We start from the raw sequence: 23,367 nt of genomic DNA, 5'->3' as shown, positions 1-23,367 counted from the left end.
AAAACAGATTATCTGGTTATTATGACATTGCTGTTTGTGGGGGCTTGTTGTGTGCAAACTGGCGACCGCATTTCCTACATTACAACAGTGACTACACTTCAAAAATACTTCATTAGCTGTAAAGAATTATGGGACATCGATTGGTCGTGAAAGGCACTATATAAATGCAATTCTTTCTTTCAGGTGACTGATTCAGATATTCTGACTTCACAGTCATAGTACAGTGCTATCATCCACAATTACTAGATATGGGAAGAAATATGAAAATAAAAAATCTATTCAATTTAAGCGTGCTATTTTTGGTTATTGGGAAGCAATGTAAAGGTCCAAAGATCACAAGGTGACTGTCGATAAAAGACTTTGCGGTGAGAATTGATTCCAACACAAATAGCATGGGAATGGGGAGTGGGGGTGGAAGGAAGAGAAGGCAGCATATTTGGAGCTTAGAAGTGAGAGTTTAGAGGAGTACAGACCGCAGTAGAATCAGTAAAACAGAGTCTGCGAAGCAAGCTATAGGTGAGAGAGAAAATTCCGAACAGAAAATCACAGTTATGGATGATAAAGGTCCTTTGGCCCATCTAGAAATTCCCCTCCATTATAGCAGCCAATCAATTTTTTAATGCTTCCAGGATTTTTGCCTCCACTACTCTACTTGAAAAAGTCTAATTCAAATGTTGATCACTGTGTGAAAAAGACTTTCCTGATATTAGCCCTAAAGTTACCTTTTACTAGTTTCATTCTGTGTCTCCTGCAATTTAAATTGAAGGGATATTCTGTACTTACCTTTTCCATTCCCTTAACTATCTTGTATTCCTCCATAAGATCACCTATCCGATGTCAACTTTCCAGTCTGAAAAGCAGACGTTTTCACCAGTCTTTCCTTCTAACTCAGGCATTTGACACTAGGAATGAGCCTGGTACACAGGTCGCAGTGATACAAGAGCACTATACTAACCACAACTACTTCTGACTTGTTTTCTGTTTTGGCTATGTAGTTCAACATTCTATTGGCTTTGATTGTTGCTTTGCATCGATTGGAAATGTTCAGCACCACATCTACCAGGACTCCTAGGTCTCTGTCAACTTCATTCTTAGATATTTCAGCCCTATTCATGGAGTACATATGCTACCAATTTTGTTTCCCATGTCCAGGAGTATAAGACAGGTACTAAAATAGACTCCCCAGCTATATGAGCGATTTCAAATCTTGAATTTTAGAGAATTAAGTGAGACGTTGTGGACCACTATTCAGGTCACCCCTATAAGCAGTTTTCTTATCTTATATTCAGGAGTGTGCCGTAATGCCCAGTGGCTACTCGTGATAGCGTAACCCGGGGGTTAACAATAAAACACCTTGTGATCTGAAATGGATATTGTATTCTTTGCCCTCATGTGCGCTGCCAAATCTTTCAGTGCCAGACAGAAAATAATTAGGCAAGTCGAGATTGGATAAAAATCGTTAAGCTGCTTTTCTTCAGACAGCAAGTGAACGCAGGGTATTAGTTCTACTCAAAACTCACTTCACTTAACTTCAAACCTATCCTCATGAATAAAAAATAATAAACTACGCTGCCTTGCCCTGGATTAGTGGGCTGACTAATACTTGCTTTTGGTCAGTCTTGCATTGAAACAGATCAAGGTTTACAGAGGCTTGGTCAGCACAAGTCTTTCAGTAAGCTCCCTAGGCCATTTTCCAGACTGACTGAGCTTGAACATGAGCTTTTCTCTTTTTGTTACTCCCGACCACAGGAAGTAGGTGGGCTGTCCCTCCAACTTCTTCCCTATTCAGTGATTCATCAGTGGGCTTGCTAATAAAATCGACCACCTCCGCCCTACCTCGAAGAGTGGATTTGTGGCAGATACCCAATGTTGGGTTCAAATGAATAGTTCACCCCAACAATAATGGGTACGAAGACTCAGAAAAAGGATGGGACAACATGACAAATTAACTGTTGTCCTTAATCATTGTGTAAACACGTCTATACTGCCTGGATCATTAACATATAAACTCCTCTGTAGCATATCACTAACGAGAATTCCAAACCTGTATGAATGAACTTTAATTTAAAATACACCAATTAAATAGAACTCATTTGGAAATCCCTCCTGTGGAAAAATCCAAAACCATTCAAGGAGAAAACTACTGTTGCACAGAAGAGAAAACTGAACTACTTGGAGACAACTTTAGCAATTAAGGAAATGCAGGAGATTCATTTTGGGTCAGAGGAAATAGAAAGGCCAAAAAAGTCGATAGATGAAGAAGGACCAAAAATGGTGCCAAAGACAGGAGATGGCAGCTGTTGATTAGATTTTCAAACAAAGAAACAGTGTCTTTGAAACAAGATTTTCACTCCCCCGTAGATCCCCCATGTAGATCGAGAAGTAATGCTGCAGCCATTGCACCCCAGGAAACTTTTGAGCACTAAGAGAATACAGCATGGAGGAATTTGATTAATAATCAGCAAAATTGTGAATAGGATGATGAGTGGAGTAGGTCACTAACAGACTCGGAGAAATGACAGAGCCACGAACCCGAGTTATTAAGAAAAAGCATGTCACAGAATATTACAAGGAAGAGAGGCTAAATTCTACTATGCCGTGAACCCAAGTTTAATTCTCAGATGAATAAACTGGAACAAATTCACCTTGGTGGTTTCCTTAATCCTAACTATGAGAATAAGAGATTAATCTAGGAGGTATTTGCAAATTAGGCAGGAGTGAGGCAAGTGGGCAAATGAACTGGGAGAGTTGCAGAGAGACAGACTGAGCAGGAAAAGGAGGGCTTTAGAGACATGAGTTTTGATATTAAGCCCTCCACAATGGTAGGTGGTGGTCCGGGGGGGGGTTTAAAAAGTGAAATGCACGCACGCGCCTTCAAGCCTCCGAGCATGCACCTGCCGCCTTTTTTTTAAAGCCGCATATATCAGGACTTCAGACTGTTCCTCCGTGGAGAGGCAGGAACCTTAATTAACATATTTAAATAGGGCTCTTACAATGCAATTGGGAGTCCAGTTTGAAATTCCCTGCTGCTGTGCGGGATTCCTCAGGGGTCAGGCAACTCGGCAGCGAAATGGAGGTGGGAGCTGCTCTCTCCCCAAAGTAAATGCCTTTCAGCACACCTTGTGGGCCAGGAGGAGCAGGAGTGCTTCCCCAGCCCCAATCATCAGCCTACCCACATCTCGCCCACCGCCCCCCGCCAAACCTCAATTTCCGACCTCCCAAGCTCCCCTCCCCAATCACGGATCTTCCACACACCCCTCAGCCCCTGATCGTGGCCTCTTTTCCCCCCCCTCGCAATCGTGGGCCTCTCCCCAGCCCTTTCAATTGCCGGAGACCGTCCGCAGCAAAGATCCTCGGATGCAGCCTCCTGCCACTGGTGTCCCCTCCAGTCTGCCCGCCAGCCAGGCTGTCCATTTGGCTGGCTGCTGGGCGGGAGAGGGACCTACAAAATGTTAATGAGGTCCTGCCGTTATGATCGGCAGACCTTCTAGACCTGGCCTTACCTGGTTCTTTGGCCGTTTTCTGCCTCACCTGTACCCTCTCCATCTGCTGGTAAATATCTGGGCAATGGACTACAGAGCGAATCACAGGTGGAATAAATACCTGCCATCTAAATAGCTTCTGATCCAGGGCAATGGGGTTTAAGGAAGTGAGACAGAATTAATTAATGGGTTAGGTGGCACAAGGAAAACAAAAGAAACAGAGAAGCACTGCACTGAAATTATTAACAGTAGTACAAGAAAATATATACAAACAGCAGAGAAGAGCAGTCCGGAATTTAAAAGAACAAGCAGAAACAACAGTCTGAGAAAATTGTATTAACAAGAAAAGTAGGAACAGTAGTGTTAGATCATAAATCAATGTTCGGTTACCAGAGGCTGAGGTACTGTTTGCATTAACTACCTTTGAAAGCTGACAACCACTAAAATCAAGTAGACAATGCTGTCGAAACTCTTTTTTTCACAATTGCCATTATTCTCAATAGATTAGTTTCAAAATTGTTATTGAAATGCATGAAAAGTGTGAGAGATTCTTATCTGGAGCTTTTGCAGATTATTTTAGAATACTGCTAGTCCATATGCTAAAAAAGTACTAAGTGGCAAATAAATAGGATCAACCATCTGTCCTACTTGTTGAGTTTATAGCACTGAATACGAACGTCACACATTAAGACATAATCGGATTTCAGTAATGAGCCTTAGCACAGTAGTCGCTAATGATAATCTCAAGAATGTTTTACTTCTGTTTAGGATAGTCATATATTGCGTAAACTATGTGGCATTACATCAAACTGCATTTTTTTTGGAGAGAAAGATTTCTGCATGAATCACCTTGCATATACTTCTATTAATGGTTTACTGAATTCTGTCTGGTGCGGCTAATATCATTTTAATGTAAAAACCTGGCTTGACATTTATTTTTTAAACTTATAAGATACTGAACCGATACAAATAGAACCAATTTTTAGCTATGTTATCAGACACAAGGAATCCAAATGAATAGAATAGCCTCATTTCAATTATGCAGGTTACCTTGCCAAAATGAGATTTTGGTAAATATATTTTTTCAGTATAAAGTAGGGGAAAACTTTGAACACAATGCAATAATCTGTACCATTCTAGCTGTATATTTTTCAAACTCGAAACAGTATCATTATCTAAATATACAAATTGAACAAAGTGACTAGCCAGAGCTTTGAAAATAGTCTATCTGAAAATGGAGATTACATGAATTAAAAAATGGCTACAGATACTTGAATGAGATTGGGATTGAGTAGTTGGGAATTTTTCAGTTGGATATAGGCCACTTGAGTCTCTTTTCTTCAAAAGCTTAATAATCCTGGCATAACAGATCAAGTGCACGAACAAGGCTGCTCTTTGATTGACAATTTTGATTTTTTTTTATAAAACATGCCTACCAGTTCTCCTGCCTCCCCACCTGAAGATCATGATGTTATGCTTATGAAAGGCCCAAATTCCAAATGCATAGCAGCATAAAAATACTGTCACACTCGGCTGCCTATAGCGATACCACTATTCCCAGCCCCAATGGAGATTGGGTAATTCCCCTTGCAATCACACATGGAGACTGGTAAGATTGTTTGCTGCGAGTCCTGCCATAAGTCCCGCCCTGCCATAAGTCCCGCCCCACCTCCAGCCCAATGGCTGACACAGCATAATGCTGCCAATAGACATTCTGAGAAAACTTTGGTTTGCACATGCCCAGAGATTTCCGCCCTCCACGTGCATATACCTTCTAGAGGTTGCAGGTGCAATATGAGCCATGACAGAATGACATCAAATTTTTAATTGCATTTGTGACTTTTATTCTTTCTCAAGCCGAGAATTTTCAACCCACATTAACAATTTATTGCAAGAAGGTTATAAAAACAAGAAATGCTACTCACTGGTACCATACTGAGTGATCTTCTTTCTACCATTAACAAGAGGGATGGCTCAATCGCTCCAATCGAGGAAATAAGAGACCGCAGTCATATCAGTAGTAACAGGACAGGAATCTCAGATTAAAGCACAAACATACCTTCCAGCACAACCTGCATGATGGATGCAGCTTATTGCTTTTAACCACAATTATATTTTCAACGTGAGATGACATCTCAGTTATGTGCCTGATTCAGGAACAAACATCTCATACCAAAGATTTGTCTAATGTTTCTAATGCCAAAAATACTTTTGTCACTACAGAGAAAGGCATAATACATTTCTTATTCACAAACCGAAAGCACTTACCATAAAACATTTCAACAACAAAGAGATTAAAAACTTCTTGGACTGTACTCAGACGAAGCTTGCCTTCACAAAGGATAAAAGCTCGTTTTTCATCCACAACCATCTTTTCTTGAAGCTTTTTCTTCAAAAAGAATTTAGATTGAAAGCAATGTTATGTAGTGCAGATGTAATTCTTTTCAACCAAACAACTTAAATGAATTCAGCCGATAGTAATCGAATAAATTATCTTATATAACCTTACAATTTACACATGTTTTATGAGAATTCATTAAAATGTGTACATTTGCCACAGGGAACTGGATGATACCATGGGTTGGAATGCTGTTCTTGGACTACAGGGTCCCGAGGTTGAATCCAGCCCAGACTGATAAAAGTTTTTTCCCCAATGCCCTTAAGGGTCCTAAGCAAAATTATTTTCAATCGTTTCAATCCAGTTGCTGGTGGACGCGCATCCACAAATACAGCTGTTTATAAACTCTGCTAAATAGCAATCTCACTCAGCTAGGCCAGAAAGACAGTTGGTGTGGTAAATGGAAATGTCATGCAGCAGAGGAAGTCTTTCGGCTGGATTTAAGATATATTGTGATTATAAAGTAAGGGGTCTTTATCCTCCATCTGATTTATGATGCATCGAACTGGAATGTGTCTGATGCCGACACTGGGTCCCAAATTGGAAGGGCATTCCATTTTCTAGCAACAACATATCATTTTAATGAGCACATAAATACATCAAACAGTAAAATAAATTAAATATCTCCCTAAGGAAGAAGATTGATAGTTTTAACACCCAAGATATAATATTTGAAAGTAAGGTATTGTGAGGGCATTTTATTTATCGATGGATTCAATCACAGCCATCCTAGCTGAATGGAACAAATAATTTTTTTCTATTTTGTAAATTAATTTTGGCTTTTCTTACACCAACCATCAATCCCTGAAAGAAAGAAATAGACTGTCTTCTACCCCTGTCTTCTTGGACTTGTTGCTGGAAATGGACTCGTTTTTGGCGGTTTCCATCACTGCCTGGGCAATAACACCTGCTGAGCACTCCTTTACATAATCAAGTGACAGCAGGACTGATCATCTGAGAACCGATAGAGACAAGTAAGTACACAGCACCACAGAAGCACACTTTGAAAAGCTCAATGTTATATTTAGAACATCGATAACAATGCATGCATAAACATAACAGAGCAGAGCAGAGATATCCAAGCTTCAATAATATTTATGTTGACAACACTGTGCAAGTGTCAAAGGTTCTTGGTATCACTGATGTGAGTTTGTGTATTGAACATTGGCTTAATATAAATGTAAATGTTTAATGGCCAGAAGTAAAAATACAAATTATGTCAATAACCAGCAGGATCCCATTAAATGTCAATACTGCTGCATAATATGATTTTTTTAATACTGTACACCACTGAGTTACATTTAAAATCAGAAATGTTATTACTGCCAAAAGATCTATTTAAATAAGCTTTAGGTCATTTCTTTCAATACTTGATATGCTTGTGACTACCATATTAATCAATGTGGAGGCATTTTGCATTAATATGGAGTTGTCTTCAACAAAGTAGTGTGGTATAATAAATGTAATCGCACTGCATTATCTGTTCATAATATATTGATGTTTGCATTTCCTGTCGACACAACATAACTTCCTGCCGTCACATTTGAGTTTTAACTTTTTCCAAATGGGAAAGTTTCTATGTTCAGATTTATAATGGGATTTGCTTACATAAATCTGCCACTATTATCGTGCAATCTGGCCACCAGATTCCCACAAATTGTTTAAAATTCTCTCAATCTAATTTTAAAAAATTAAAAATAGATTAAATCTATCCATGGAATTGTCTTTTAATGCTTGGGTTTGGGCTTGATATTTTTGGCGAGCTCTAACTCCAGGTGTTGAATTTTGATTATGTAGTCCGAAAATAGTCAGACTATATCAGCACTGTTCAAGTCAGCTGAACCGGTGGGACAATTTTCATCAACTTCTAGCACTTTCGACTGAGTAGCTTTTCTCAAATAATTTTGAAAAACAAGACAATTTTCAAAACCTTTACGGAGGCAAAATGTACACTGAATGCTTTTCTTTTTAAAAAGAGCTTGTGCATGTGAGACAGAGAATGATCTGACTACACATCTGTTGTAGCTTTTGTTTTATATTCCATAAACTTTAGAAAGTATATTAAGAGATGAGAGAAGACAGTCAGATACCGAGATTTCATGTTAACGCCAATTTTGAAGCCAACTGTTTAACTCATATTTTAGACTCATAGAATTGTACAGCACAGAAGGAAGCCATTCAGCCCATCGAGTCTATACCAGCTCTTTCGAAGGCTACTACTGAATCTGTATCCACCACCCTTATCAGGCAGCTCATTCCCTCTGTGTAAAAAAGTTTTTACACTCATGTTGCCTCTGGTTCTTTTGCCAATCACCATAAATTTGTGCCTTTCGTATATAGAAACATAGAAAATAGGTGCAGGAGTAGGCCATTCGGTCTGAGGGGAAAATCCCGGGCGGGGAGTGGTCCCTGGGGGAAAATGCCGGGTGGGGAACGGTCCCTGGGGGAAAATGCCGGGCAGGGAACGGTCCCTGGGGGAAAATGCCGGGCAGGGAACGGTCCCTGGGGGAAAATGCCGGGCAGGGAACGGTCCCTGGGGGAAAATGCCGGGCAGGGAACGGTCCCTGGGGGAAAATGCCGGGCAGGGAACGGTCCCTGGGGGAAAATGCCGGGCAGGGAACGGTCCCTGGGGGAAAATGCCGGGCAGGGAACGGTCCCTGGGGGAAAATGCCGGGCAGGGAACGGTCCCTGGGGGAAAATGCCGGGCAGGGAACGGTCCCTGGGGGAAAATGCCGGGCAGGGAACGGTCCCTGGGGGAAAATGCCGGGCAGGGAACGGTCCCTGGGGGGAAATGCCGGGCAGGGAACGGTCCCTGGGGGGAAATGCCGGGCAGGGAACGGTCCCTGGGGGGAAATGCCGGGCAGGGAACGGTCCCTGGGGGAAAATGCCGGGCAGGGAACGGTCCCTGGGGGAAAATGCCGGGCAGGGAACGGTCCCTGGGGGAAAATGCCGGGCAGGGAACGGTCCCTGGGGGAAAATGCCGGGCAGGGAACGGTCCCTGGGGGAAAATGCCGGGCAGGGAACGGTCCCTGGGGGAAAATGCCGGGCAGGGAACGGTCCCTGGGGGAAAATGCCGGGCAGGGAACGGTCCCTGGGGGAAAATGCCGGGCAGGGAACGGTCCCTGGGGGAAAATGCCGGGCAGGGAACGGTCCCTGGGGGAAAATGCCGGGCAGGGAACGGTCCCTGGGGGAAAATGCCGGGCAGGGAACGGTCCCTGGGGGAAAATGCCGGGCAGGGAACGGTCCCTGGGGGAAATTGCCGGGCAGGGAACGGTCCCTGGGGGAAAATGCCGGGCAGGGAACGGTCCCTGGGGGAAAATGCCGGGCAGGGAACGGTCCCTGGGGGAAAATGCCGGGCAGGGAACGGTCCCTGGGGGAAAATGCCGGGCAGGGAACGGTCCCTGGGGGAAAATGCCGGGCAGGGAACGGTCCCTGGGGGAAAATGCCGGGCAGGGAACGGTCCCTGGGGGAAAATGCCGGGCAGGGAACGGTCCCTGGGGGAAAATGCCGGGCAGGGAACGGTCCCTGGGGGAAAATGCCGGGCAGGGAACGGTCCCTGGGGGAAAATGCCGGGCAGGGAACGGTCCCTGGGGGAAAATGCCGGGCAGGGAACGGTCCCTGGGGGAAAATGCCGGGCAGGGAACGGTCCCTGGGGGAAAATGCCGGGCAGGGAACGGTCCCTGGGGGAAAATGCCGGGCAGGGAACGGTCCCTGGGGGAAAATGCCGGGCAGGGAGCGGTCCCTGGGGGAAAATGCCGGGCAGGGACCGGTCCCTGGGGGAAAATGCTGGGCGGGGAACGGTCCCTGGGGGAAAATGCCGGGCGGGGAACGGTCCCTGGGGGAAAATGCCGGGCAGGGAGCGGTCCCTGGGGGAAAATGCCGGGCAGGGACCGGTCCCTGGGGGAAAATGCTGGGCGGGGAGCGGGCTTGTGTAAAAAAAACAGAAACATCATGCTTCTAGAAATATAGAAACATAGAAAATAGGTGCAGGAGTAGGCCATTCAGCCTTCTAGCCTGCACCGCCATTCAATTAGTTCATGGCTGAACATGCAACTTCAGTACCCCATTCCTGCTTTCTCGCCATACCCCTTGATCCCCCGAGTAGTAAGGACTTCATCTAACTCCTTTTTGAATATATTTAGTGAATTGGCCTCAACAACTTTCTGTGGTAGAGAATTCCACAGGTTCACCACTCTCTGGGTGAAGAAGTTTCTCCTCATCTCGGTCCTAAATGGCTTACCCCTTATCCTTAAGACTGTGACCCCTGGTTCTGGACTTCCCCAACATTGGGAACATTCTTCCTGCATCCAACCTGTCTAAACCCGTCAGAATTTTAAACGTTTCTATGAGGTCCCCTCTCATTCTTCTGAACTCCAGTGAATACAAGCCCAGTTGATCAAGTCTTTCTTGATAGGTCAGTCCCACCATCCCGGGAATCAGTCTGGTGAACCTTCGCTGCACTCCCTCAATAGCAAGAATGTCCTTCCTCAAGTTAGGAGACCAAACCTGTACACAATACTCCAGGTGTGGCCTTACCAAGGCCCTGTACAACTGTAGCAACACCTCCCTGCCCCTGTACTCAAATCCCCTTACTATGAAGGCCAACATGCCATTTGCTTTCTTAACCGCCTGCTGTACCTGCATGCCAACCTTCAATGCACAAGACGCTTCTGCGCAGCTTCCAGTCATTGGCAGCAGCCATTCCGTCTTTTTATTTTGTCTATCTAAACGCTTCATGATTTTGAAAACCTTTTGCAAATCTCCACTTAGCCTTCTAGCTCCAAGGAGAACAACCCCAGCTTCTCTAGTCTATCCATGTAACTGCAATCCCTTATCTTCGAAAGCAAGCGCTCTACTCGGAACTCCTACACAGCAAGCGAGCCCCAGGTGGGCAGAGGAAATGTTTCAAGGACACCCTCAAAGCCTCCTTGATAAAGTGCAACATCCCCACCGGCACCTGGGACTCCCTGGCCAAAGATCGCCCTAAGCGGAGGAAGAGCATCCAGGACGGCGCTGCGGCGCTGAGCACCTCGAGTCTCATCGTCGAGAGCATGCAGAAAATAAGCACAGGCAGCGGAAGGAGCATGTGGCAAACCAGATCCTCCCACCCATCCTTTCCTCCAACGACTGTCTGTCTGTCCCATCTGTGACAGAGACTGTAATTCCCATATTGGACTGTTGGGTCACCTGAGAACACACTTTAGAGTGGGAGCAAGTCTTCCTCGATTTGGAGGGACTGCCTATGATGATCCCTTATCCCTGGAACCATTCTATTAAATCTTTTCTGTTACCCTCTCCTCATTCTTCCTACCAAAATGTATCACCTCTCAATTTTCTGCGTTGAGTTTCATCTGTCATGTGACCACCCATTCCACCTATTTTGCTGATAGTAAAGGTAGTTACTAATTATTGCTTACACCTGTGAGCAAGACAGACAGACAAACAAATAGAGGTATGAAAAAAATGAGAGAGAAGAGGGCTGGGTAGAGGTTCAGGGTGAGATGAATGACAGTAAAGCAAGAGGAGGGGAGATGCAAGGATTGAGAAAATAGTTCAATGGGGCTGGGCTACAAACGAAGTTTAATCAGCATTCACATTTATTTGCAAAAATCTCAAGTTGCTGATAATAAATGTTGGATATTCTAATTGAGGATTTATCTGCCAATGAGACAACAGTGCTAAAAACTGACTTTTTCAGACCAAGGGGCCCCCAAAATTCAAGCAGGACAAACCAGGAAATGAGAAATATAAGCCTAGCCTTCAAGAGCTGGATTGCTAGGGCGTGGGCACTGCCTGTGGTCCTCGGGCAGCAGGTTGGACACCTGTGATTAAAGGAGTTTACACCTGACGATTTGAATACCTGCTCTTTTGTGTCCTCATTATTATCAAAGATAGGAGATCCAATGCAAAGTTTTGTTTTTTAATTTTGAAATAACTTGTAAATAAAATGTTTTCTTTTCAGCTATTTCATGCTAAAATTAAAATAATTTAGAGCTAATTTTGATTAGCCCGATCATGAAATAAAAATTGAATGGTAAGTCGTTCACATCTATACACAACCAACTGTAAATAATGAACCAGTATCCAACCAAATAATTAGAACAATGGGCCCAAATTTGGCCAGTAGAGATTTCTGGCGCACTCACCAGAGGTGCGCCGCTTTTGTACACCGATTAGGGCGCCAAAAATCTTTAGGCCGAGTTTGGCCGCTCCCCAGCCTCCCCAGTGTGGCCACTGGATTCAGGGCGGAGCCAGGTCCCGGCGCTGAAAACAGTGCCGGGACCTCTTCACATGCGCGCTAGAGTGTGCACGCATGTGCAGTAGCTCCTCACCCCCAGAATCTCTGCTTGTGCTCTGCAGGGTGTGTGGGAAGGGCTCAAAGCACGCCGCCCCTATCCCTGGCCGAATGGGCTCCCTCATCGGCGGTCCGCTGAAGGTAGGACTTCTATTTTTTTTGTTTATTTATTTATTGATTATGTGGTCCATTTTTCATTTTGCTTTCTGGGTTGCACGAGATCGCGAGACCCCAGTTTAAGTTCACTAAAGAGATTCTGAGCTTTCTCTGAGTTTCAACTGCACATGCATGCAAGTAGAGTTGCAGTCAGTAGGAAGTTGAGGGTATATCACCGGGAGCAGATCTGCACAGTGAGAAAGAACTGCTGACAGCTAAATCCACAAGGACTTCTCCAGGTGATTACTCCTCACCAATAATGCAGGGCTCAGAGTGTCGGCCGGCAGGGAACAGTTTCCTGGGATTGAGGCTGTTCGGAGCCGGCGGAGCAGTGAGTGAAAGCTGCACACATGTAGCTCACTGACCTCAGGGTCCCGACTCACCGACCTCAGGGCCTTGCCAATTCGCCGACCTTTTTATTTGTTATTGATTGATTGCTTGCTCATTACTTTGGTCTTGGTGCTTTAGGTGCAGGATTCCTTCTATTTTTTATTTGTTAATTAATTGCTTAATACTTTTTGTGCTTTGTTTAGTGCTTTGTAAGTCTTGGTGTTAGGTGCAAGTCCTCTCAGATTCCTTGTACTGTTTTTGTTATTGAATGCTTATTTTTGTGCTTTGTTTAGTGCTTGGTGCTTTAAGTGTACTGCTTTGTTTAGTGCTTGGTGCTTTAAATGTACTTACCGGAGTTGATTTCTTAACTCTCCGCAAGGTTTTTCTGTGTGGCCACAAGTGGCCACATACGCTGGCCTAAGTTAGTTTGGAGTAACTATTAGCTGCCCAAACTAGCTTAAATACCCAAAACAGGCGTAGATGGCTGGTAACACCTCCTTTTGAAAAAAAAACTTCAAAAAATCCTAACTAACTCACTTACACTGGCACAAATTAAATGTGCAGAATTGCAATTTTTAAGATACTCCAAAAAAATCAAATTGCTCCAAAAAAAAAAAATCGAGAAACTGTTCCTGGTTTAAGTTTAGCTTCTTTAAAATACTGTACGAAGATTAAAATGTTGAAGTTTTCATGTAGCAGATTCAAAATCAAATAAAGCTCAATTCTGTAATAAGAGTATGAGCGAAACATCTATCTTTTGACAGCACAGTTAACATTGTAGAGAAAAACAATTACCTGACAGATGACATAAAGAAAGGAAGGATCAGATGGATAGGGCATTGAAGGCTTCTTTCCATTTCTTGTATAATCGGATATTTGAGAAAGGCACTGCTTCACCTCTGTGAAGCCATCAAATAATCTTTCCATTTTTCTCGACAACTGTTCAATGTTGTAATTTGCATTGTCACTACTGTTCATTAAAGTACTGGCATGTTGCTGTGTATTTAGGTCTCCCTTAAACAAGACTGGGCTCATCAAATCCCTATTTGATGCCCCAAGTCCATGCATAGTTAAGGAGCTATTTACAGATTCTGCATTACAGCTACTCAAAATCACTGCAGACTCGCAGGGTGAGACTCTTGTCCGTTTTGGAGTGCTTGCTTCTGAGCTCTGCTCACTGCTACTGATATTTAGTTCTTCTATTAATCCCAGTCTACAGTTTGGAAATTGAATTGTGCAATCCCCTGGCAATAATAGTTCTTTTCCTGCAACTGGCTCTTCCTTGGACAGATTTTCAAAATATTTCTTCATTCCAGAGATGTTAGTGCCAGGCTGCCCACTTTGATGAGTCGCTGATAATGCACAAGGATCATCTAACAATAGCTTTTTAGTCATAAGTCTGATTAAATAACGATCTGAATTTGAAGATGGGAGAAAAGCCAGTTCATTTGTTTTTTGCCTCCCAACCAAAAGCAGTAATAGTTTTTCAGTCAGAAAACACAAGCCCTTTGGTCGTTCATTTTTTTGCAACTGAATTTGCTGAATGTTGGGCATACTTGAAGGGGTCACTGAATACACCAATATCATGTTACAAGTGTTGGATGATACAGCGACTGTACAATGATGAGGGTCAAAACTTAGGATATCAGGGACCAGAATCCCAGGGATGCTTACTTTTTTAGTTGTTGTCACCTTTCTCTCAAAAGTTACTAGAATCAGATGTGAAGAGTCGTGACCACTTCCAGTAAGGCAATCCTTGTGCTTCAGGTGAATAAGGGGACTGGGATCAGATCTACGATGATTTGCCAGGAGATGCGTCAGGTCTAAAGGACAAGATGATGAATGTGTTGGGTCTTCAGTCAAAGACCTTGAGGAATCTATTGATTTTCTTCTTGTATCCATGTAACAGTTTTCATCAACAGCCAGCATTGTGGGTCGTGAGATCAAAGATCCAGTTTCTGGTATAGGTGTAACATCAAAGGCAATACCAGCATTGAGACCACAGATTTTGTCAAGGGGTAATTCAGTTGTCACAACCACTTGAAAATCCAAACAACCCTCTATTGCACAGATATATCCTCCGACATCAAATATAGGGCAGAAATTGCACGCATGAAGTGTCTTTTGAGTATTATTCCAAATGTAAGAATGAACGGCACTGCCTACAGCAATCACTAAACGATTCCCATCTGGAGTCCAACAGGCACAGTGAATCAGACCATTCCCTTTGATATCTGCTTTAACTCTGCGATTGTCAATCTGCACTGCAAACAACGCTGAGGCATCTTTCTTTGTTAGTACCACTAAGGTATCATGTTTTGGATGCCACACACAGCCTTGTGGCAATATAGGAAAAATCTCTCCCAGTTCACAAGTTTGGGAAACCAAAAGTTTGTTGTGTTCTAATGTACTGTTTTGTAACTGCCATACAGTTATATGTTTTTTATGTTGAACAGCAAGTAATGCCAGAGCCCCTGTATAACAAACAGGACCCCAATGAAGTCCATTGACATGCTCAAAACATCCAATGACACTGCTGTCTCCAAACTTTACCTCACCATTGACTAGGCAAATGGCAGTGAGAGCAACTTGCTTTCCATCTGTCCAGGCAATCCCGTGAATTGGATGAAGAGCTTGATGCAATACATTAATTCCAGTTCGCAGCAATTTTGCTTTTCCAAGCTCCATATTGATCATCTGTAGAATTCTGAAGGTAATAAAAATGAAATTTAGAATCCTACCTGAACTCGCAGCATGTTTTCCAATAAATCTTACTCATGCAAGTCTTAATGTTGTATACATCTGAGTCAAAGCAATTTCGTCTGTTAATTTCTGCAGTACAGATGGAGGTTTGTCTCCCTGAGATGAGTGGTGTAACCTTCTCTTTCAGCAGTCTGTTGCTTACCTAAGGCTTCTTCAAAACAGCTGTCCCAAAGAGGAAATCTACAGCATTTAATCCATAATGAGACTTAAGCTGATTACTCTCTTTAGCAGTCCAGGCATAACTGCTGTTTCCAAGTTAAAAATAACAGATATTTTAAACCCTCACAGTGGAAGTAGCACAAGTGAACCATATGCAAAATAGAGCAGCAATAGCTCTGCTTTTCTGTTGCATTAGGTACATCTGGGATTAAATATTTCCATTTTTTTGAAGAGTAGTAAAAAAGACAGATAGAAAAGTCATCTGGGGTAAATTTGACTTCAATGCTCATGGGAGAGAGCATCTGGCAATGGAACGTTAAGATAAAAATTTACCCCATTGTATTTTGAAATTCCACATTTATCAATTGCTGCCAGTGGTGATATTTTTAAACTCGCTCACAGTCCTAATGATAGAAATCGTGTTAACATGGAGCGGATCTCATAAATTTAGGCTTACAGTGGAATCCCACAATGCTCTACACGACAGCAATCAAACCAAATGCCAGCATGGTGGTGAGCAGTGTCCTTGAACAATCGAGCAGTGCTGAGAGCAGTCATTGCCATTAAATTGTAATTAATTTTTAAAGCTTTGATGTGCCACCAGCACCCAGAAAATGACATGGTTTAGATTGCTCTGTTTATACTTGCTATTAAGTCTATATCTGCTACATTAAATTCAGTGATTTTTTTTGTCTTTTCTTTAACAGTAGCAGCAGCATAAACAGTTAATGTATAAACTGTCAAAAGCCTGATACTAAACCACTCCTTCCGTATATCCAAAATATTTTAGAAGCTTCGCATAAGATTTTGTACAAGAAAACCTCGTTTACACACAGTTGGACCACAGACTGCTGTAATATCCAGAAAAAGGATTCCAAACTTTCAGCTTTTATATTGTCTACAAAATGTCATCTACACACAAAACTGTCCACTTAATTTGCCATGGCCATCTGCAATAAATGTCAAGCTTAATTGAAGGAGGGGGGGGGGGGGGGGGGAAGAGAAAAAGAGAGTGGAAAAATAACACTGCCATTAGAGTTGCAATTTGTTCAATTACTGAATTAAAAAATATTTTTGAAATTTTAATTCAAGACAGCAAAATGTGTAGAATAGCACGTACTGTACACATTTTCCTGCTCTTTGAAAGTAGGATTGCCTGCAACACAACAAAATGTTTTGCCAGCAACACACCATCCTTCCAAAATTCAATTAATGGGCAACTTTAGGGAGTTATTAAGAAATAAAGAACAAGCTTGCATTTATTAAGAGATTCATCAAATCTTTTGGATTATCCAAAGCACTTCACAGTCAATATCTTACTCTTGAAGTTCAGTCACTGCAGCCAAGCATGCATGCCAATTTTCACAGAGCATCCTCCCACAAACACCAAAGAGATGAATGACCAGATAATCTGCCATTGGTTGAAGGAGGAATGGTTGAGATAAGAATGGGGCTAGAACACCACAAGAACTTCCTACACCTCGACAAATAGTGCATTAGGATCCTTTATATCCATCTGAAGAGACAGATCAGGTCGCTTAAATAAAGAGATCATCATAAAGTGGTACCTCTGTTAAATGTGGATTCAACTCACAACCTTCTGATTCAGAGGTGGAAGTCCTGCCAGCTGAGCCGAGATGACACTTGGTTCAGGTGGTAGCACTTTCAGTACTAACTCTTGGGCTGGCAAGGCAGTATTTATTGCCCATCCTTAGGCTGCTTGAGGGCATTAAGAGTTGGGGAGCAGGCAGGGAAGTGGAGTTGAGTCCATGATCGGATCAGCCATGATCTTATTGAATGGCAGAGCAGGCTCGAGGGGCCAAATGGCCTACTCCTATTTCTTATGTTAACCATGTCGGTGGAACTGGATCAGCTGTCAACCATCAAGTAGGGATGGGCAGGTTCCTCTCCCTAAAGGACAAAAGTGAATCTTTTTTTTCCCCCAAAAGGCAATACAGCAGCTTTCATGGTCATTTTCTGGTACGAATCCACAAACAGATATTTTAAATGCAATTTCACAATTTGCCATGGTGGGATTTCAATTCACAAGCTGTAGATTTCTAGCTCAGTACCATAGCCACCGTATTGAATATAATAATTAAACTGAGTAACTTTGATGCCCTTTTGCTTTATTCCAATAGTTAAAATACTTTTCATTAAACTGTGTGCAACTTTGGTAGCTACAATCTTTCACTTGTGGTGCTTTAGTAATCTCAACAACTTATATTTATGTAATAAAACATCCCAAGGAGTGTTATCAAAAACAAAACAGACCCCAAGCCATACAAGGAGAAATGAGGGCAGGTGACCAAAAGCTTGGTCAAAGAAGTAGGCTTTAAGGAGCATTTGAAAGGAGGAAAGGTAGAGGTGGAGAGGTTAAAACAGGGAGTTCCAGAGCTTAGGGCCCGGGCAACAGGTTGAGCAATTATAATCAGGGAAGCTCAAGAGGACAGAATTAGAGGGGCACAGACATCTCGGGGGGAGGTTATGGGGCTGGAGGAGATTAGAGTTGGGAGGGACGAGGCCATGGTGGGATTGGAAAATAATGAAAATTTTGAAATCGAGGCATTGCTTAACTGGGAGGCAATGTAGGTCAGCGAGCACAGGGGTGATGGGTGAGTAGGACTTGGTGCGAGTTAGGACACAGACAGCCGAGTTTTGGATCAGCTCTAGTTTACATAGGGTAGAACATGGGAGGCCAGCCAGGAGTGTGTTGGAAGAGTCAGGTCTAGTGATAACAAAGACATGGATGGGGGTTTCAGCAGCGGATCAGCTGAGGCAGGAGCAGAGACTGGCGATGTAAACGGGTGACAGTGGGGACAAGTGGTTTAGTTACCAGGTGGACATGTGGTCAGAAGCTCATTTCAGGGCCAAATGTGACTCAATGTTTCTGTGCCTTTTCACTTCTCCTGGAAAGGCTGCGGCAGCTTTTACCCGACCCGTTCCAGTGCCGCCAGCTCCGAGCCCTAGACACACGCGGAGGGGGAGGAGCCCCTGGCGGCACTCACCCGCTCAACCTGTCCCCGGCCTCCAGTCCGCCACTCACGGACCGTCCGATTAATAAACGCCGAGGCCTCACCGGAAGCACTGCCACGGCAACCGCTGCGCTTCCGGTCAACGCGTAAAACGCGCGGACACCATCGTCATCTACGCATGCGCACAGACGGGCCCATCATGCACGCATGCGCACAGACGCTGCCGTCATCCACACATGAGAGAGTACGGGTGCAACAAGCTGAGGGGGAAGGAGACTCTGGGCTGCCTCAGTGTCATCCACTGAATATTTTTTTATTGTCATTTAAGGGGCACAACTAATACAAGGAACTTTGTGTTGAAATAGGAGGGGAAGATATGTTTGGTGGTGGCATCATGCTGGAAGTGGTGGAAATGATGAAGGATGATCCGCCATTTGTGGGGAATGGGATGGATGCTTATCGAGGGCCCTGTCAACCACGGTAGAGGGGAATCCTCAGTTGCTCTGAGATTGATAGATTTTTGTTAGGTAAAGGTAGCAAGGGATATGGAGCAAATGCAGGTAAATGGGGTTAAGGTACAGATCAGCCATGATCTAATTGAATGGCAGAACAAGTTTTGAGGGGCTGAATAGCCTACTCCTGTTCTTATGTTCCTATGTTTCCAATCAACAATATTTCCCAAGTGTGCAGTGACTCCTTCATAATGGCCAGTAATACCTCAGAAATTTCCTCCCTCATATCTTGTAGTCCTTTAAGACAAATACGATCTATCCCTGCAGATTGGTTTTGAAGCTTTCCCTTATGAATGGCTTATAGTTATGTCTCCACCAACTTCACTAAAAACACATTATCTGGTCATTATCTCATTGTTATTTGTGGGAGCTTGCTGTACACAAATAGGCTGCTACATTTCCTACATTACAACAGTGACTACACATCAAAACTATTTCATTGGTTGTAAAGGGCTTTGGGATGTCCTGAGGTCATGAAAGACACAATATCAATGCAAGTCTTTCTTACTATTCAACTGATGAAAGATTTTTAACTGTTATTAGTCGATCTATTTTAGATCTAGTATTGTGCAATGAGAAAGGGTTAATTAATAACCTTGTAGTAAAAAGTCCCTTAGGGAAGCATGACCATAATATGATAGAAATTTATATTAAGTTTGAAAGTGATTTAGTTAAATTCACATCTAGGGTCTTAAATCTAAACAAAGCAAACTAGGTATGAGGGGTGAGTTGGCTAAGGTAGATTTGGAAACTACATTAAAAGATATGATGGTAGATGAGCAATGGCTGGAATTTAAAGAAATAATACATCATTTACAACAAATATATATTCCTTTAAGGCACAAAAACTCCGCAGGAAAAGTGGTCCAACCGTGTCTAACAAGAGAAGTTAAAGATAATATTAGATCAAAGGAAGAGGCTTATAATGTTGCCCAAAAAAGCAGTAAGCCTGAGGATTGGGAGGATTTTAGAATTCAGCAAAGGAGGACCAAGAAATTGATAAACATTGGGAAAATAGAATCAGAGTAAACTAGTGACAGGCATAATAACAGACTGCAAAAGCTTCTATAGGTGTGTAAAAGGAAAAGATTAGCAAAAGTAAATGTGGGTCCCTTGCAGGCCGAGACAGGAGAAATAATAATGGGGAATAAGGAAATGACAGAAATTAAACAAATACTTTGTGTCTGTCTTCACGAAGAAGACGCAAAAAACCTCCCAGAAATAGTCGGGAACCAAGGGTCTATCAAGAATGAGGAACTGAAAGAATTTAGTATTAGTAAAAAAATAGTACCAGTGAAATTAATGGGACTGAAAGCCGATAAATCCCTTGGACCAGAAGGCTTACATCCTAGGGTTTTGAAAGAGGTGACTATAGAGATAGTGGATGCATTGGTTGTCATCTTCCAAAATTCCATAGATTCTAGAAAGGTTCCCATGGATTGGAAGGTAGCAAATGTAACCACACTATTTAAGAAAGGAGGGAGAGAGGGAACTGCAGACCAGTTAGCCTGATATCAGTAGTAAGGAAATGCTATAATCTATTATTAAAGACGTGGTAACAGGCACTTAGAAAATAATAATAGGATTGGGCGGAGTCAATACGGATTTATGAACGGGAAATCATGTTTAACAAATCTGTTATAGATTTTTGAGGTTGTAACTAGCAGAATAGATAAGGGGGAACCAGTTGATGTAGTGCATTTGGATTTTTAGAAATAATTTGATAAGATCAAGTTATTATTTAAATGGAGAAAGATTGCAAAGTGCTGCAGTACAGCGGGACCTGGGAGTACGTGCATGATACACAAAAGGATAGTATGCAGGTACATCAAGTGATCAGGAAGGCCAATAGAATTTGGGTCTTTATGGCAAAGGGGATGGAGTATAAAAGCAGGGAAGTCTTGCTACAGTTGTACAGGGTATTGGTCAGGCCACACCTGGAATACTGCGTGTAGTTTTGGTTTCCATATTTTCGAAAGGATATACTTGCTTTGGAGGCAGTTCAGAGAAGGTTCACTAGGTTAATTCCGGGGATGAGGGGGTTGACCTATGAGGAAAGGTTGAGTAGGTAGGGCCTCTACTCATTGGAATTCAGAAGAATGAGAGGTGATCTTATCGAAACGTATAAGATTATGAGGGGGCTTGACAGGGTGGATGCAGAGAAGAGGCATGATCTTAGGATAAGGAGCCGCCTATTTAAGGCGGCGATGAGGAGAAATTTCTTCTCTCAGAGGGTTGTGAATCTGGAATTCGCTGCCTCAGAGAGCTGTGGAAGCTGGGACATTGAATAAATTTAAGATAGAAATAGACAGTTTCTTAAACGATAAGGGGTTATGGGGAGTGGGCAGGGAAGTGGAGCTGAGTCCATGATCAAATCAACCATGATCTTATTGAATGGCGGAGCAGGCTCGAGGGGCCGTATGGCCTACTCCTGTTCCTATTTCTTAGGTTCTTATGTTCTTATGCCACACAAATTAGGGCTCATGGGATTGGGGGTAAGATATTCACATGGATTGAGGATTGGTTAACAGTTAGAAAACAGAGGACAAGGAATAAATTGGTAATTTTTGAGTTGGCGGACTGCAACTAGTGGGCTACCGCAAACATTAATGCTTGGGCTTCAGCTGTACACAATGGCGCAGAAATTCCGCTTTCTCCTTCCCACGGGTGTTCGACTAGATTTTAGAGAAAAAATGCGCACCTACCTGAAGCTGCTGCGCTCGCTCGAGTGTCCGATCCACAGGCCTCCTCTCCCTGCACGTCGCAGTGCATGCTCGTAGGGATGTCCGTAAGCTGGAGCTGGAGTCACATAGCTCTGGCCAGCCAATCAAGGTACAGTATTTTCTCATTCATAATAATGGGAACTCCGTAAGTTGGAGTTCCCATTATTATGAATGAGAACCCCCCCCTCCAAACACCCAAAATACTAATAAAAAATAGAAAATATACATTGCATATTTAAGATTCATTTAAATTAAAGTTATTAATGTCATATAAAAAAAATATTTTCCCGATTTTTAAAGAAGTTTTTTTAATTATGCCTTAAAATAAACTTAACGTAGTGGGGAGGGTTTTTAACAATAAAATATGTTTTCACAACTTTATTTTGATATGTTTTTGTGTGTTTTAAAACACATGCACCAGTAAAAGTAGGCTATGCACCTGCTTTTTCAGGCACAAGATTTTTGAGGACATTTGCCGGACAAGATATGCGTAAATAGCCCAATCTTGCCTGTACAAATGTCCTCGCTCCCGATCTGGCTACGATCTGTCAAGCTGCTTGACAGATCGGAAAAGCCGGTTTTCAGTGCCTTCTGATGCCTTTCCGGGTCCGTAGAAACTTCGTTCAGGCCCGGGGACGTCGGAATTTCTACCTCAATATGGGCCCAACTTTGCCCACCCACTTTTGTAAGTGCGCCGACTATGCACATTGAAAAGGGCGCCGGAAAAAAGGGGCCACATCCTGGCCGCTCTTCGGAGTCTCCAGAGGCGTGGCGTGGCATGCAGTCTGAAGGGGGGGAGGGGGCGGAGCAACAGGCCAGCGCAGAAAACACTGCCGGCAGCTGCGCGCATGCGCAGTGAAGTCTGCACGCATACTCCTGCCCTCCCAGCATGTCCTGCGGGCTGTGAGCAGAACCCGATGCTCGCAGCCCTATCCCCGGCTAAAGGGACGCACCGATCTCGCCGCACCCTATCCCCGGCCAAGTGGACTTCCGCACCGGCCGGCCGGCCCGCTGAGTTCCCGGGCGAGGTAGGACTTCGGTTTTATTTTTTATTTAGTGGTTGTGTGTGCTTGAGAGTTTTGATTTGGGCAGGGAGGAAGGAGGAGAGTTTTGGGGGGGGAGGAGGAGTGTTTTGCGGGGGGGGGGGGGAGAGAAAGAGTGTATGGGAGGGGGAGAGAAAGAGTTTATGGGGGGGGAGGAGGAGAGTTTTGGGGGGGGGAAGAGAAAGTGTATGGGGTGGGGGGGGAGAGAAAGAGTGTTTGGGGGGGGCGGAGAAAAAGTGTTTTGTATACCAGCATCTCCCTCTCTCTCTCTGGCTAACCCACACCCCGTGCTCCCCCGTGACATCGCAGCCAGCAGCTCGCATTTCTCCATTAGGATTTACTTCATTTTTATTAGTAATTTAATTGTTTGAGCTTTTCCTTGCAATGTTTGGTGCTAGGTTGTTGAGGTCCTCTCCACTTCCCTTCCCTCTCCTATCCCTGCTCCAATTTCTGCCGAATGTGCGCTGCTTTTTCTTCACTGCCCGCAAGGTTTTTCAGAGCTGTCCACATACGCTGACCTAAGTCGATCTG

The 23,367-nt window shown here is 43.5% G+C and overlaps 1 protein-coding gene across 3 annotated transcripts in view; it reads right to left on the bottom strand.

The window, feature by feature from the left end:
- Window positions 1-18,681, bottom strand: part of wdcp (WD repeat and coiled coil containing) — a 32,429-nt gene extending 13,748 nt beyond the window's left edge. The window contains exons 1-3 of one of the 3 annotated variants that reach the window (XM_070885061.1): window positions 18,663-18,681; window positions 13,457-15,368; window positions 5,751-5,871 (exon numbers count right to left, since the gene is read on the bottom strand). In XM_070885061.1, the coding sequence (XP_070741162.1) occupies window positions 5,751-5,871; window positions 13,457-15,358 (2,023 nt within the window). In that variant the 5' untranslated portion in view covers window positions 15,359-15,368; window positions 18,663-18,681. The other 2 variants (XM_070885060.1, XM_070885062.1) reach the window with 2 other exon arrangements.
- Between the last annotated feature and the right edge of the window lie 4,686 nt (window positions 18,682-23,367).

The sequence above is a fragment of the Pristiophorus japonicus genome, chromosome 7 (assembly GCF_044704955.1).
Source record: "Pristiophorus japonicus isolate sPriJap1 chromosome 7, sPriJap1.hap1, whole genome shotgun sequence".
Lineage (NCBI taxonomy): Eukaryota > Metazoa > Chordata > Chondrichthyes > Pristiophoridae > Pristiophorus > Pristiophorus japonicus.
This window is presented reverse-complemented; position numbering and strand designations above follow the sequence as displayed.